This window comes from Sceloporus occidentalis, unplaced genomic scaffold (assembly GCF_023333645.1).
Source record: "Sceloporus occidentalis isolate IW3139 unplaced genomic scaffold, rSceOcc1.0.p SCAF_6, whole genome shotgun sequence".
In the NCBI taxonomy this organism is placed as follows: Eukaryota; Metazoa; Chordata; class Lepidosauria; order Squamata; family Phrynosomatidae; genus Sceloporus; species Sceloporus occidentalis.
In genome coordinates this window covers 113,892,912-113,905,715 of record NW_028316986.1, presented here as the reverse complement: position 1 = coordinate 113,905,715, position 12,804 = coordinate 113,892,912, and the positions used below count along the sequence as shown (strand labels likewise).

The window sequence follows — 12,804 nt, the reverse complement described above, 5'->3', positions numbered from 1 at the left end:
ACATGCCTCCAAAGCGGTCAGCAGCCACACCGAGGCCGCACCAAGCCGGGAAAAGCTGGCCTAAAGAGCAGTCAATTTAGATTGACTCCTGGCTGGCACAGCTTGGGACTGCAGCGGTGGCCTGCTTCTAGAGTGGGTTGCTGTAGTCCCAGCCTAATCAGGGCCAGAGCAGGCTTCTGCCACTCCTTCCAGGCTGTCTGTTCTGGGCCTTATTGAATAGTAACAATAATAGTGTGGGAGACAAATCCGTCATGTAGTCTGCTGCATTTCTTAGCTGCTCCTAGTGTGAAATTATCATCCCAAAATAACTATAAAGATTAAGTAACACAAAACAGAGAATATGAAGGTCTCATTTAGTTTGATCCTAGATTCCAGCTTTAAGTTGTGCTCATAATCATATTCTACCTGTTCTTCTTTACAGCCTCTTCCTCTTTTTGTGAACTAATAAGATTCTTCAAAATCTTTTAAATGATAGATAGTTTAGTAAATACTTCTTTATACTTTCAGGATCAGCATTCTCTTCTTGTCAAATACCAGGGGTTAGTAGTGAAACAACTGGTAAATCAGAATAAGAAGATTGGTCAAGGTGATGACGATTCAATGGATGATAGCTTGGACACAGAAGAGAGCATAGAAGCAATCCGAAAACAGCTGCAAGAACTCTCTGGCTCTGTCAAAGATCTTGTTCTGAGGCCTAGAAAATCTTCTGTAACAGAGGAATGATAATAAAATTCATTCAGGATTTTCAGAGTCAGAATATTTTCTTTTAAAGAACAACGACGACGATGATGATGTGTAAATTTGGCTTGTTTGGCATCTTCTAGCACTATAATGCAAAATACAGCAGCTGCTGGTTGTATCAGTGGCAAGGCAAATGAGCAGAACATAATGCTTTAAAAATAACTTGAAACAAAATTACATGATCTGTGGACTGAACATCTTTAGCTGAGAATTCAACTACGTTTGTGGCTATCATGTCGGTCTGAAAGGTTGGGAGTTAACTAAAATGTATTAGAGCTAGCAATCTTTCAGATTTCATTGAATGTCGAATTTCATCCAGTTTATTCCATTATCATTATTACTTTTTTCTTGAATGAACGTATGAATTCTTACACATACATTATATTTCATCCAGTTCTCATATATTCACATTTACATGTTGCTTCTGCTGAATGACTTTAAAACATTTTTATTTTAAAGTGTACAAAATTCTTGTGTTGGACCTAGAGTTTTACTTTTGTCTGCAGAAGTTTCCTCTGGTGGAATTTTGTGCACAATGCTTGCCCTTACTGATAATGGGGAGAGGTTTTTGAGCAATTCCACCCTTCTTCCAGCACTGCTGTTCCAGTAGTTTCCTCCAGGGCAAATTTACAGGGATCATGTGCATGGGAAAGGAAGAAATTAGCAAGGATGGTGTCCCTTGTTCAGCCAGCAAAAAAACTTTGCTTGCATCAAAAGCCTCCTGCTGTTGGAGGGAGTCCTTATGTTTGTGGGAGGCCCTTTTTGGATTCAACCCAGTGTGTCTGGATTACATATTTTTCTTCCCAAATTACAGTTTAAAAATAAAATGCCACTAGTTACTTTTTGTCACACAAGTTCACTTTCCCTCCCATCGACAAATATACACTGTCTGGAAAGGATTTGTTTTAACCTTTTTAACTCTATCTTTTCAACTCATTACATTGTTTATATTTTTTAAACTTTTGAAAATATATTAATTATTCTCAACATTTTAAAATGTCAGATTGGTTTTGTTGTATGCCTTCCTGAGAGCTCTAGATAGTGGGCAGAATGTACATATTTTAATTAATTAATTAGTATCACAGGGTACAGCCACCATATGGGCAAAAATAATTTTGTAATTAATGAGAGAAAAAAATGAATGCCAAAAGAGTTTGACTTATCCTCAGTTTTCCCCCCCAAAGATTTCAGATACATTTATCAACAGTGTTCCCTTAGTAGACAAAAAATATTTTTGTTACTTCTGGTAAAAGAATTACTAGAAATTTCTCAGAGGACAGAAACATATCATGTATCTTTTTCTTTAAATATGCCAAGTTAAGGTGAACTTTAAATAAAATGTATGGTCACCTGTTACTAGATACATCTCTGTGTGTTTTTAAGAACTATTTTCCTCTTCTAGTTTTTGGAATACCATTATAAGTAGTAAAGAGGCTTTCAATCTCTCCCACGAGGAAAAACTAATGAATAAGCTATCATTAGTTCCTGTGTCAGCCTTTTGTGTATTTATTAGCTTTACTGAGTAAATTATTCTCCAGTACTGCCATTATGTGAGGGTTTTTTTATTATTATTACAGTTGGTGCCAAGTATTCTGCCTGTTGCTGTCACTGCTATTTTCAGTATTTCATTGTTTTCATCTGAGGGGTTTAAGTTAATATAAAGGGGGCATTTGATTTAACTCTTTGCCAATTCCCATTATTTTAAAGTCATTTAAGAACAAGAATGACTTGCTTTTGTAGTGATTAGAAAGCTGGTATGTTTTGGTGCCACATTAATCTCTTCCAGCTGTTTGTGCATTCATGCTGTTAGTGTCACATATTCTGGCCTAAAACCAGGCAGTGAAATGTTACTATAGTGAGACTGTTTTCTCTGAAATGTAGACAGAGCTAGCTTCTACCAAACTAGATTCCTTTAAAATGTGATGGGCTTTGAAATTATGTCGGGAATATTTTCCACACTATAACAATCTTGTGTACTTCCTGCCATGTTTCCTGATTTATTTCCATTAGCTTTCCCCACATTTAAAATTGAGTCTTCTTCATGCTGTTCCTTTCATCACTTTCTGTGCTCTGTCATTTTTTACACATAGGCTTCCTTTGTATCTCATGTCCCTTCCAATAAATGTGTCAAGGTTTTTTCCCCACTACCTTTCCTGTTCAAGGCCTCCACTGTTTCTTTTACTTCATCTTACTCTTCTGTGTTTCCTTTCTTCATCTGTTACTTTTGTTCTGTGTAGATCTCCAGATGGTGCCATAAGGATTGGGCAAGGCAAACTGTTTTGGGAATTCCTTGCATAAGGTGCAACTGTTGAGAAAAATATTCTTCCAGGGCTTGGATGGACAGCAGGGATATATGTGGACAAATTGGAGGGTGTCCACTGGTGACAATAATAAGTGGAAGGCCTATGATGGGAGATTCCCTACCCTTTTAATTCTGAATTCCCTGTGTGGAAGAGAGAGCTGCAATTTACGTAATCAAAATAGCTTCATTCACACAAAAGAAAGAGCAAGTTTGTGAACCAACTAAGGTTTCCAGAAGCAAGAGGGGAAAGTGCTTTAAAAGTCCTAAGATCGGGGCTAAGGATTATGTGTTCCTCCAGATGTTGGATTGAACCTCCCATAATTTCTTAGCATTAGCAATGTTGACTAGGACTGCTGGAAGTTGCATTCAGGCAATACCTGGGAGGTTGAAGTTTGCTCAACCTTGCTTTAAGTTAAGCATTTGGAATAAAATTCTGAAAATTTTCCCATGGTATTATAGTGCCAACAATATGGAAGGCATGAAGCCCCTCAAAAATTTGATTTCCTCTCTCTTCAAATAAATGTACAAAAAAAGGCAAGAAGCTACCCACCTTCAACCACAAAGAACCATATGTATGTCAAACATGTAAGACATCTCTAATTCATAGAATCATAGAGTTGGAAAAGATCACAAGGGCCATCCAGCCCAACCCCTTGCCATGCAGGAACTCATCTCGTTGTGTTCTTATTTAATTTAATTACTTCATTAACTTTCAGGGGACCATTTATTTTATATTGTACTACTCATGATTCATTTCTGTTTCTTGCATCAGAAACTAGACAGCTGGAACCACACAGTAGTAATTGAAAGCCACTTAGGAGTCATAAAGAGGCAGGAAGCCTATAAAGAAATATGTTCAGTATTTGACCTTGGTTGATTCGGCTTTATTTGGCCTATTTGTTGACTCAAGTTTATTTGATTTTCTACTATCAGCTATGAAATCTTTTATATAATCATAATCTATTTTGTAAATAAGTTAAAGTATAACTTGGGCAAAATTATGTTAATAATGGCTAATGAGGTTTCTGTGCATTTGTATGTGTGCACTATTCATCTTTTAAGCAAAAGGCCTACTTAAATGCACTTGGAATGTTTTATTGTTGGGCAGAATGGCACACATGTGGGCTACGAACATTTAAAACTGCTTCCAAGCCAATGTAATCCTCATCCATGTGTCTCTGCTGATTCTGGAAGCCTCGAAACCTACATGGGGAAGTCTGAGTGCTTGTTTTTAAAGGACAACATAGGCCCAGTACAGACCACCAGGATGCAACATCCTGGTGGTGATAGTAGGGCTCGGCAGCGCGCACCAAACAGACACTGCCGAGCCCTACAACGTACGGGCGGCACCATTACAGCACCACCCCACCCACATGGGGGGCATGTGCATGATGTGTGGGCGTCACAGCACCCACATGTCATGCACAGGAAGAGACGTCATAAGGGCTGCAAAGCACCCCTTATAACGTCCCAAAAAAGAGCCACTCTAGGTGGCTCTTTTTTTGGTCAGCAGTGTTGCTGCACAGTTTGGCTGCTGCGGCAAAGCTATGGGCCAAAAACTGGCACCTACAGACCGCCCTGAAAGGTACTGCCCCATAGTTGCAGTGGGTATTGTGGAAGTTTGGTGGGACTGACAGAACCAGTTGGGTACAGATATCTCTTGGATACAAACTGTATAGGAAGAACAAACAAATCACCTGATGCAAATATTCAACTGAAAAAAGAGATATGAAAATGTTGATCATCTGACATATAACTTCTCTAATATGACGCTCTATGCTAGAAGACAGGAAATTGGGTGACATAACAACATTTTTATAAAGGAATTGAAGTGGATCGAGGAAATAGTATGTGCTCTGGGTCGATGTAAGCTGTTATTAAAGATATCAATTATATAGAAAGGCAAGTCTTTTTGAAAGAGAAGCAACATAGTTTCTAGAAATGCAAGTCCTCTCTCACTAACATAGAGTTCCTTTGTCAACTAGCAAGTGGATAATGGCATACACTTCAACTTTTTTGAGCAGAGTTAGTAGTCGTGGGAAAAGAGGACAATTCCTTACGATCTGGTAAGTGGTTAAAAAAACAGAAAGGAGTAGTAGTAAATGGACAGTTATTGCAAGGGAAAGGTTTAAGGAGTGGATCTTGAAAGATCTGCATTAAGATGTGATTTTTTTAACATCGATAAATTATCTGGGGTTTAGAGGGTGAGTACTGAGGTGACCAGGTTTGTTGACAATACCAAATTATGTAGGCTGACTATGCTGATGCACAGTAGCAATGCTATAATTCATGCAGGAATGAGACAAAGTGCCACGTGAATACATGGGACTGCCATTGTGGTGGCTGAACTACAACAGTGTGAACATGTCCTTTGAGATCAATGGAAGTGAGCATTTCCAGTTTCCTCGTAAAGGTCCAATTGGCCCAGCCATGATCTGTCACCAGGGCTCTGATGGACTCCATCAGATAAATACTTAAGAATCTAACCCAATTCTAACTTCAGAGGTCCAAGCTTTGATTCTTACTTTGACCCCTTTGGACAACCGTTGTTTCTTGAGCAGCTGGTGGGAAATATTTAGTGTACTATACGGACAAAAGCTACAGGATCACAGCTGTCACGTGGTCAGCTCCATAAAAGAGCAAGTGTATTTTTGTCTGTAATGATTGCTTTTCTAATTATTTTAAGATCTTTGAAACGCCTCCTCCCTTACTTCTGAAATACATGCATTTTAAAGGCCCTCCTACATTATGTGTGCATGCTGGATATGACAAAAGAGCAAGGGAGCCAGCTGTTTGTGGGCTAAAGGAAATGGAGTGACCTTCTTGGCTGCCTTCTCCAAAAGCAAAAAAGAAAAACTCCACTCACAGGAGACAAAACAAGCCTGGTGGAGTACACTTGTTTCTTTTGAATCTTTTGTTTCTCATGGCCTGAATACTGTCTTCATCTTTGTTGTGATACCAAAGTGTAACTAAATGCAACTGGCACCAAAAAAAAGTGAGTATTTTAGTCTGTTTCTCTCTCATATGTTTGCCTGCTAATTATTCAAAATCATTTACAGTATTATGCAACACTTTTCTACTCACTGCTGCCATAAGAGTGCATCATAATAGCTAATTTTAGTCCCTTTTTTCCTTTATAATTTATATACTCAATACTGCTATGTGGCTAGAGAAAGAATAAGGATGGAATCCATTGTTTTAAAGTATTTTTAACATGTTTATCTTTTTAATTGTGTTTTATTTTTTAAATATGGAACTTGTTTTAATATTTTAATAATTTAATTCTATTTTAATGCACTATTTTTGTATGTTTTTAATTGTACTGTTTTTTAATGTTGTGAACCACCCTGAGTTCCAGTTTTTGGAAAAGGGTCAGGTGGTGGTGGTGGTGGTGATGATGATGATGATGATGATGATGATGATGATGATATTACATGTGCCAGAAAGATTAAGTAGACCTGGAAGAGATAACTTTTCAATTAGTACTAACTTATATCTTGCCAGTATTGTGATATTTGAGTTGCTTACAAATTATGAATCATATTTATATTCCTATACAGTTTTATGCTATCAGTAGCTACTTCGCTCTTGTACAAAATTAAGAAAGTATCATTTGAAAAATCCATTTATTATTGGCAGTGGAAATCTGAGAAATTACTAGGCTGATTCTACAATTACTCATGTCAAAGTTGTTTTATCTCTTCTTTGTACAATCCTGTGCAGGTTTACTCAGATGTAAGTCCCGCTGTGAGCTGGGCTTACTCCAAGATATGTTTGTATAGGCTTACACTTCAAATAATTTTTTATCAATGGCTGTTATCTATCTATCTATCTATCTATCTATCTATCTAAAGATAATATTTACATGCTACAATAAACACTAGGTTATTTCAGTGGAAATAAGTAGTGTTTAATGCTACATGAATGTGTCTGAAACTGAGATGCTAGCCTACTTTACAGTCTTAGCTGTATACTGGCCAAGCACTCATTTACTTGCTGTTGTTACCCCCAAACCATTCTAATAATAATATGTAATAATATTTATTTGTATCCTGCCTCTTCCAGAGGATTGAGGCGGGTAACAACAGAATTCGAATACAAAATTATACAAACAGAAGCATAAAAAAGTTCCCTCAATCACTCAACCCCCTTACCCTTCCCTATCCCCAATTACTATACATAAAACCACATATAAAACAATAACATTAATTAAAACCATTTAAATTAGCAATAAAATGCAAGCTAATTTGGGCAGGCAGATGGTCCTACTCTCTTGGGAGGTCAGTCTGGGAGGGCCCCTCCCAGAAGAGATCCATTTTAATTGTCTTTTTGAAGGCATCAAGGGATGTAATGTGGCGGATCTCCTCCGGCAGGTAATTCCAAATTTTTGGAGCGGCAGTGGAAAAGGTCCTCTAGGAAGTCACAACCAACCTGGTTTTCTTTGGCTGCAATAAATTCTTCCCAGAGGATCTGAGTGTGCGGCAAGGATTATATGGGAGGAGGCATTCCTGCAAGTAAGCTATTGTTGCTATTTTTTGCAGCTTCCTATTGCACAGTGCCTGTGATTTGCATATATACACATGAAACTGTGCTTGTCATTAGTGGTTGGCTGCAGCTAAACCTTGCAGAACATGTTGATGTTTTAACTGTTGCCTGTTTTTTAACTAATTCTATTTTATATTACTACCTACTGTTTATATGTATTTTGTAGATTGTACTCCATTGGCAGGTTTTATATTTTTATTGACTTGATTATCTGTATGTACAGTGCTGTGTACATTTACAGCACTATAGAAATAAATTATAATAATAATAACAACAACAACAACAACTGTGAATTAGGTTATGTGATTTGCCATGGCCAGTTTGCAATGTCAAACCAACCAAAAGGATGCCACCATACTTTTTGTAACAAATTTGAAAGTGTTATAGAATCTGACCTATTTCCATCTTCTTTGGCCACTGGCTTGTTCATGACAGAGCTGCTGATAGGAAACCACACAGAGGCAAGCAGTCGGCAAGGAGGTGCAGGAGTGGACATGTTTTTCCTACATTGCTGGTTTACTTCACAGTCAACTTTCCACATTCATTGTGGTTAGAGTCACAGCCCCCCCACCCCCCACCCCGGCAAAAGTTGAAAAATTGTGGACATCACTAGGCCTCTCCAAACACATAAAACACATGAAGTAGGAAAGGACCAAAAGTACTAAGGACCATTAAGTTAGAGAGCTGGGGGGAACAATTTTGAGGTGATTCAAATGTCATATAATGTTATAAGTCATAATGTATATGAAGTTAATTGAGAATATTGGAAACGTTTCAATAGTTAGTGCAATGTATTAGAATGTGTTAGAAAATTTTAAAGGTTTTTTTTTAAAATACTTGTTTTTAAAACCAATAAAAATGTAATTTAAAAAAAGTTAGAGAGCCAGTATGGTGTAGTGGTTTGAGCATTGGACTAGGACTCTGGAGAGCAGGGTCCAAATCCTTGCTTGGCTATGAAAACCCACTGGGTAACCTTGGGCAAGTCCCACTCTCTCAGCCTCAGAGGATGACAGTAGCAAATCCCCTCTGAAGAAACATGCCAAGAAAACCCCATGATAGGGTCACCATAAACTGGAAACAGCTTGAAGGCACACAACAACAACAACAACAACAACAACAACAGCAAATCATAAAGTTGCATTGGCCTTGATGCCCCTCTTGTTTTATTTTTTATTTTTCCTAATTTCAAAAATACTATTGTCATTGCTAGATGTTCATCTACTTTCAGTGACAGAACTAATTTCTGACATCTGGTTTGTCCGTATCTGGTTTTTATTCTCACATTTTACTCCATATGGTTATGATTACTTGACATTTCTCAGCATTTTTCCAGACCTGGCTAGGACAATTTTGTCAATAAATCTTTCACTGAATTGATAACTATTTTGTCACTTTGCTTCATTTTGCCAGCATATGAGTCACTATAAGTAATGCTGCATAATATGTCACAATCTAAAGAAACTGGCCCTCATGGCCTGTTGACTGCAAATAAAGATGATGAGGAATAGACTATTGACTTTGCAATATTCATGAAAGAAAATCAGCTTGATCAAAAATGATTTGAATCATCATTGTCCTATGCAATTCTCCAAGTTATATGATCAAGAAAAAAGGGAAGTATTTCTTAGTTTTTTGCTTTGCTTCTGTTTTGTTTTTGCTTTTGTTTAGTTACATATATGATATACAATATGACAGGACTGGGCATAGCATGGCCAGCCAGGTGTTGATGGGCGACAGCTTCTGTCATCTTTCATTGTTAGCCTGTCCTTGGTGGGGCTGATGAAGATTTTGTGCAGTAACATCTGGAGGCCCCCGTTTTGGCTACTGGTGACCTAAATTTCTATAAATTATCTGAATTACCTGTAAAGCCTATGTGACTCTCACCCAAGTAATCTGGAAGACAGTGTCTCCCTATATGAGCCTGCCTGGGCCCTGAGATCATCAGCAGAGGCCCTTATCTCAGGAGTTTGTCACATGGGAAGAATTTCTCTTAATTTTGAATGAAAAGAAAGTGGGGCCAGAAAGCATTCATGTGAATTCACTAGTTCTGTGATTTTACATGAATTCAAATTGCGCTCGAACTGATTTCCCATTGCCTGAAAATAGCTTGCCATTGCCCAAAATTGCGTGTGATCACCTCTCACGCAATAACGCGAAACCCCATGATTGCATTTGGACTGACTTCCCATTGCCCGAAATTGCGTGTGGTAGTCTATCACACAATAATGTTAAACCCCATATTGCATTCGGATTGTCATTGGATTATACTTCCAACTTCCCTTGTCTAATAACATCCTCAGTCCCACTAACACAATTGATGGGGACATGAGAGAAGATCTTCTTTGTGGCTGTCCCTACTCAGGAAATCCCTTCCCAGAGGCCTCTGTCCTGTTCTTCCATCACCAGGCAAAGACCTTTTTATTATGGAAAGATTTTAAAGAATGGACTAAAGATGCTGTCCTGATTTAGACCAAAGTGTTTTAATTGTTTTTTAGCTTTCAGTAGTATTTTATCTTTTTAAAATCATTTTGATATTGTCAATAGTTTAATTCCATTTTAATGTTCACTTTTTTGTATAGTTGTAGCTGTTTTGTTTTTTACATTGTAAACTGCCTTTGTTGTTGTTGTTGTTGTTGTTGTTTCACTGCAATCTCTGGAGAGCTACATGATTTCCACCCCTGCTTCATATTTTCCCTAAAAACTGCAAAAAACAACAAACAAACTTTCAATAAATGTCTGATGTAAAGTATTTCAGTCTATCAAATATTGTAACTATGTGTTCTCTCAAATGGCGGATTATCTCCAGAGCCAACAGGACAAACTGCAATGCAAGTCTTGTTGGTAATAAGCATTCAAAACAGTCAAGACTCACTGCTCCATGGGGATTATATAACATTTAAGTGCAAGATTTTATATTTAAAAAACGTGTAATTACAGCAACAAAGCTACTCTCCTGGAGAAAAAGCTCAGGTTGTTCTGCCTCTCTTTACCAACTAGGTTGAGTAATCATAGTACAGAAAAGACGACCAGTGGACAGGCTTTTTGAATGCTTCCCTGGGAGATTTCATTCTCCTCAGTAGATAATTTCCCCTTTTGTGTGTATTTTATAAAGTTTTATTAGGTTGCAAAATGACTCAGAATTGCTTCATCTGAAAAATGGGGGGAGGGAGTAGTTTAATATTAAGAACTGGTAAGTTTTATTAAAATATGGCTGATAGGCTTTAAACAGCCAAGGCATAAAAGAACAGAGTCTTTTATTTAGGAAGGGATTAGCAATGGGACAAAGAAAGATGTCCGCTGAAGCCATCTTAATGCTCATAACAGCCCATATAATTTCAATTTATAGTAGAAAAGACCCAGGCAGCAGGGAGAGGACTCCGCTGCTAGTAAACTGTACTGTTAAAATCTGATTTTAGGCATTTCTTAAAATGTTGAAAAACATAATGACAGTGGTTCATATGAACTGTTAGTATGACCCAAGGTGTGATTTGTAGACTGGTTTTACTTAAGTCTATGCAGCCATTCAGTGAGTCACTATATGTTCCTTGTGTTCTGGAACTGAAAAGACAGAGAGAAAAGTCAGTTTAACCTTTAAATCCAGTAATGTGCACAGCCAGTCTTTTTATCTGATTTACCCAAACACAACATCCTAGCTTCCAGCAAAATTAAAGTCAACATCTTTCGCTGGAGACTGTGATCAAAGCAGGAGAAAATATTCCATTTTAACATCATGGTTCACTCCCTTATTTATTTGGGGGGGGGGGGGGCAAGAGACAGCAAGGGCATGAAGGCACATGTTAATCATTTTGATGTATCTTTTCTAGTCACAACACAAAGCCTTAAACAAACCTGCAATGAGTCACTAACTTCTTGTTTTCCGGTCTATTTCTGCTTTGTAGCTCTTATCCTCTCTCTAAATCTCTCTTTCTTCTACTTTTGAGACAGACTCAGAAGTTCTCACAGTGGAAATCTTTCCACAGATGTTAATAAAGATTCTGTTTAAAGAAAAGGGTAAAAGCTGGGACCACTATTCAGGGGTGTAATTCCAGGTTTTATAAAAGCATTATTGTTGTTGTTTTTATTGCATGCCTTCAAATTGTTTGGGACTTATGGCAACCCTAAGTCAATCTATCATTGGCCGGTTACAGACCGGCACTTTAGTGTGTGACGAGCACGCACTAGGGTTACAAAAAGGCGGTGCTTCCGCACCGCCCTAACCCTAGTGCGTGCTCGTCACACACTAAACGACGGCGGCCCTTCCATACGGCCGCCGCCGTGAGGACGTCATGGCCACGCCACCTCTAGATGGGGCGGCGCGGACGTGACGTCCTTGCTCCGCGCCAGGACGCTTAGTGCGCCCTGAACACGGAGCAGGAAGGAGCTCCATTTCGGAGCTCCTTCCTGGTTTAGTCCGCTGGGCGCAGCCTTCAGATGGCTGCGCCCAGCGGACTAAAAGAGAAAGGGGCCAAGCGGCCCCTTTCTCTTCTCCCCGCCGCCGCGGGGTGTCCTTGGGGCTTGAAGCCCCAGGGACACCCCTTTTCAGGCTGCAGGGAAGCGGTGTTTTGCTGCTTCCCCGCAGCCTGAAAAGCGGTGGATCGGGGCCTCAGCGGCTGCCGCTCTGCACACTGAGGCCCCGATACACCAGAGAAAGGGGCAGGTGCAGACCGCCCCAAATGGGTGGTCTATAACCCGCCATTGAGTTTTCCTGGCATGTTTTCTTCAGAAGAGGTTTGCCTTTGCCTCCCTCTGAGGCTGAGAGAGTATGACTTGCCCAACGTCACCCAGTGGATTTCCATGGCTGAGTAGGGATTCGAACCCTAGCCTCCAGAGTTGTAGTCCAGTGCTCAAACCTTTACTGGATTGTCAGTAAAAGTACAGTTGGCCCTCTGCATTTGCAGCTTTCACTTTGGCAGATTTGATTATTTGTAGTTTTTATTAATATGTTCTCTCTAGAAATCTCTAGGTCCTCCAGTGCAACTCTGTCTGAAGTTAACTGTAGAGTTGTGCTGGAGAACCTAGAGGTTCCTAGAGAAAACACTTCTCTGGGCATTTGGAGGTCCTCCAGCATGATTCTATGATCAACTTCTGGCAGATGTTGACCACAGAGTTACACTGGAGGACTTGGAGATTCCTGGACAGGTGTTACTTCAAGTAAAAACAATAGTGTTTTTTTTTTTAAATTTATTTATTTGAAGCTTTTCCACATTCATGGGAAT

The 12,804-nt window shown here is 39.0% G+C and overlaps 1 protein-coding gene across 2 annotated transcripts in view; it reads left to right on the top strand.

Annotated features, from left to right (window-relative positions):
• LOC149311283 (E3 UFM1-protein ligase 1-like) overlaps positions 1–742 on the top strand; it is a 30,439-nt gene extending 29,697 nt beyond the window's left edge. For both annotated transcript variants that reach the window (XM_089530704.1, XM_089530705.1), the window contains one exon: positions 508–742. In XM_089530704.1, coding sequence (XP_089386830.1) covers positions 508–723 — 216 coding nt within the window. In that variant the 3' untranslated portion in view covers positions 724–742. The remainder of the gene's footprint in view (positions 1–507) is intronic.
• The last annotated feature ends 12,062 nt before the right edge of the window (positions 743–12,804 follow it).